Raw genomic sequence first — 4,306 nt, forward strand, 5'->3', positions numbered from 1 at the left:
AGTTTCAAGTTTATTTCACATTTCACAAATAAAAAGAATTTAAATAATTGACAAAATTAGAACATAATATGAAATATACTAAAAGTGTCACATTATATAATAAATTCTTTGAAAAGACGTCGAAATTAATTGTAATGAATAGAAGGTTATACAGAGTGAAATGTGAGGAACCTATTAAAAAGCTCAGCTTTTAGATTATAGGTTCCCATAAATAAAACTAACATTTGGTTGAAGTAGTTACACACAAATAGTCCGAAATGCTAATGGTATAGTATTTTTCAAAAATGAATGCATAATTTTTGATGTTTTTAGTTCATGATAAAAATTGATCAGTATATGGACTATAATATAAATGTAAATACGAGTGCTTTCTTTTGGAGACCATATGTTAACATAATTTTCATCTTATTACTATTACCCCCCATGCTACGTGACCTTGAGATATATATGGTCTTGTTATCGGTGTAACTTTGTTTGATCCTTTTCTTTCTTCAGCTAATATAATGGTTTTAATTACTTTATAGCGAGCATATATGCTCGCTATAAAGTAATTAAAACCATACCCGATACTTACGCTCGCTGGCCTCCCCTTATGGATTTTGTTTTGTATACCGTGTGCCATCCTAGAGAGGAGCCCCCAGATGATGAGTTTGCAAACATCTTAAAGAAGATAGCTGTCGACCTTTACGATGAAGACAAGATCGACAGCCTTGCTGGTCGGCTGGGGATCCTACATGGTGACATACAGAGAGCGCTCCAGACCAATATGAGGTTTACCCAAGTTACCAGTAATGGAACCTGTCTTATGCTGAAAGGTTGGAGAAGAGGTGTGTCCAGGGAAGAAGAACGGATGAAGCTCAGGAAGGCATTGCTTGCTGCCGGTTGGTCAACCTTGCAGACCTGTACCTCAGCGAAGGTAATGTCATGTTTGCATTAAGAAGAATATAATTCCCGTAATAGAGACATATTGAATACTTTAGCGATACGCAATTTGCTGTTATATTTTATGAACAATACGGTCCGTGTGCATGATCCGTTTAGAGTCAGATCTAAATTATTTTCTAAAGCAAGTCCCTTTCCCGCGTTCAAACTATTGATATAAATATCGAAGTGACGTAATAGCCTAGGTATACTCCTTTCATACAGGAAACATGAATAACAAGAACGAGGAGGACTTGACGGATGGAAGTAAGAGCCAGCATCCTGAACAATCACCGGACCGCAGTGGAGAGAACTTGGATGCATCTGAAGTGACTTCTGAAGATGTGGCCTCTGAAGAAGTTCATGCTGGTGATGATATGACTACTAGTAATTTAAGTAGCATTCAACCTTCTGAACAATCTTCCAGCCATGAAATGCAAGTCCCACCTGAAAACATATCTCCAGGTGGGAAGCCTAACAAGGAATCCACCATCTTGGATAAAAGCCCTTCTCTGTTAACCTGCCAAAGGCCCGTCCTGATGAAGCGTCCCGCAGTTGGCGTTAGTCCTCAGAAGCGAAAACAAAGTAAATCCAGTAATTTGTTTAAATAATATTTTATGTTATTTATCTACTGCATGCATGGTTGATAACAGTCATAGAAATAATCTCTATAATCATCAACCGAACTATATTGTATTTCTTTTAATGTGAACCAGGTTAAACCACAAAAAAAATCGTTTATAATTTCTACGATAAACATTATCTAAATATTACAAGAATGGCATGCATGGCTTGATTTTTTTTTTTAGAGTAGATTTGAATTTCTTTTTTGGCAAGATATCAAGATGTAGAAAAACAATCAATTCTAGAAATTATTTCAAGAGTCACTTATTATAACCGGAGCAATTTTGATTTATTTGTATACTGTAATATGTCGAACAAGTATAAGTTAGATCAATTATACAATATTCAAATGTTGTTTTTCACTGTACTTACAAAAGAATTTTTCATTCGGAGCAGAAGAATCGAATAATTTCATTTAAAAAGCTGCAACGCTCGTTGTTATTTGTGTATCTAGCGTAATTTTGGAATATAGGTAAATGAATACATAAATGAAAAACGAAGTAAATAAATTAATATAAAAATAATACAAACATAAATAAACAATTATAAACATTGATTTAAATAATATAAGACTCGCTGTAAATGATTATCATATTAATTTCTTAAAATTTGTGTTTATATCTGTTTTCATATATTTGCTCACTTACTTTTATATTGTGGCGTACTGAACTTATAATATAGTGTATATTAAGGATGGTTAGTTGTCATTCGAGGCAATGACAATTTGTCCAACCTTGTCTATTCTTATTTCATTAGTTTGTGTACTTGGATTTGGTCTCATATGATCTCTGTCTTTGATTCACCTTGTAAAATTGTCAGTTTCCTAGTGTATGTATCTAGGTTGCATATATTTGTTCTCTTTTTTTATTCAGGACATTAAATCGGATTTCTTGTCCGCTAAGTAACATTGTTTTTTAGCTAATGTAACAACCTGGTGGTAGAGATAGATAGATAAGTGGTTTATTAATGAAAAACATCAATGCGGCATAGCCGAATTGCGTTGATTTTTACAAATATTCCTTTTTTTAAATGACATAAATACATTAAGCAGTAAATAACGTTATTCTGAATTATATAATCGATGGCAGATAAACTACGTGTGATTTTGGCGATTAGGCCATATCAACAGTCTTTCATGGAACGGGACGTGGGCTAATGAATGTTACACAATAAGGATATGGAAGGCCAGACGGAGACGCCCAGGAACCAGACGAGCTAGGTACCAAGTTAATAGACATTGTACCTATTAACGACTTTAATAGAGAGAACGTTAAGCTTTGGTAAAAGTGAAAATCATTTGTTAGCTTCCGCAATTTTTTGCGAAACTTCGTTAACCTGACAACGTGATGCGACACGAATACCAGATGGAACAGCGTGAACCCTTTATTGGTTCAATTGAGAAGCATGTCGCAGAAGAAAAATAAATATCTTTACATTCTTCAAATTTGAATATGACAAGAAATAGCGAAAGAGTTCGGATCAAACTGTCATTCCACACTTGTGTGTGTGCGTATGTGATGTGTGCGTATAGTTCCATAAACATAAACCCATGTGGGCTGTGTATGCGACTTTCAGCAAGACTGCCACATATTCTTCTTATTTTGGAGATCCCTTGACTTAGAGTATAACACACTTTTTACTTACAATAAAACACAATCAGCTCTCAAGCCTTGTAGGGTATGCACGTGATATTTTTTTCCAGCAAGACTGCGACAACCTCTTCTTTTTTTTTGGTGATCTCATGAACTTACATATATTACTACACTGTTTGCTTATTAAAACACATGTTACGATATTATAGCAGATTCTTTCAAGAACATTTATATAACTTTGTCATACCGTGCTGAAAGCATTCCAGGTACCCTTGCATTATGACTTTGCAATACTGCATGTGATTTGCTACGTGTGTTCTATACATAAATGTTGTGTTCAAGCTAACATTCTCCTTTGTAAGGTTGTTTGTGGTTGTTTGTAATATTATCTTTCTTATGCTATCATATTTCATGTATTTAATCTTGAGTCGTTTTTGTATAACCGTTATTGATATGTCGATCTCATACATGTTTCCACTGAACTATTGCTCAGTTCCTAAAATGTATATACTGTATTAAAATAATTGTGTCAAATGGGAAAATATTCAAATGATAAAAGAAGACTTGTGTAAAGTCATGGTAGATGTACATGTAGGTCAAGGCCAGTTGGCTCACGATCAGTCACTCATTTAGATGTACGTAGATACGGTAATAAATAAGTTTCCTTACTTTTAATAGATTTATCGTTCCATATGTGTAGGCCTATTGTCATGATTGTAACATCTAAATAGTGATCATGTAGAGAGAGGGGAAGAAAGCAACCGAAACAACTCGTATATTGGTGTGCGCGTGCGAGTGTGTATGTTTGTGCGTTTAAAATATCGAATATACCTATTTGGCATACCTTACCAAGATACTTATCATCCAAGATTTATAAAAAAAAATATTTTCTCCCCTTTTTTCGTTTGATTATTTATCTATATACATTTAGCATAGTTGTTGGCAATTGATACAACATCACATAACCAAAACATAACACATACCTGATTCAGAAGTTAACTACACTTAAATAACTTGTTTTGAAATCAGATTATTAAGACGTTAGACACCCATAACTAGCTCAGTAATAAATTACTGTTCAACATGTCCTGGTGGTCTGACAATACGACCACTTCTAATTGTGAGAGATTTCGTTTGACTTGTTGTGGTTATGTCAGGTTTGTGTTTTT

At 34.1% G+C, this 4,306-nt stretch overlaps 1 protein-coding gene across 1 annotated transcript; it reads left to right on the top strand.

Annotated features, from left to right (window-relative positions):
• Window positions 1–521: 521 nt before the first annotated feature.
• LOC105445181 lies at window positions 522–1,717 on the top strand. The gene is made up of 2 exons (XM_030978948.1): window positions 522–916; window positions 1,147–1,717. Exons 1-2 carry the CDS (start codon window positions 593–595, stop codon window positions 1,153–1,155), a joined length of 333 nt encoding a protein of 110 aa, XP_030834808.1. The 5' UTR covers window positions 522–592; the 3' UTR covers window positions 1,156–1,717.
• The last annotated feature ends 2,589 nt before the right edge of the window (window positions 1,718–4,306 follow it).

The sequence above is a fragment of the Strongylocentrotus purpuratus genome, unplaced genomic scaffold (genome assembly GCF_000002235.5).
Source record: "Strongylocentrotus purpuratus isolate Spur 01 unplaced genomic scaffold, Spur_5.0 spur5_scaffold_1, whole genome shotgun sequence".
Lineage (NCBI taxonomy): Eukaryota > Metazoa > Echinodermata > Echinoidea > Camarodonta > Strongylocentrotidae > Strongylocentrotus > Strongylocentrotus purpuratus.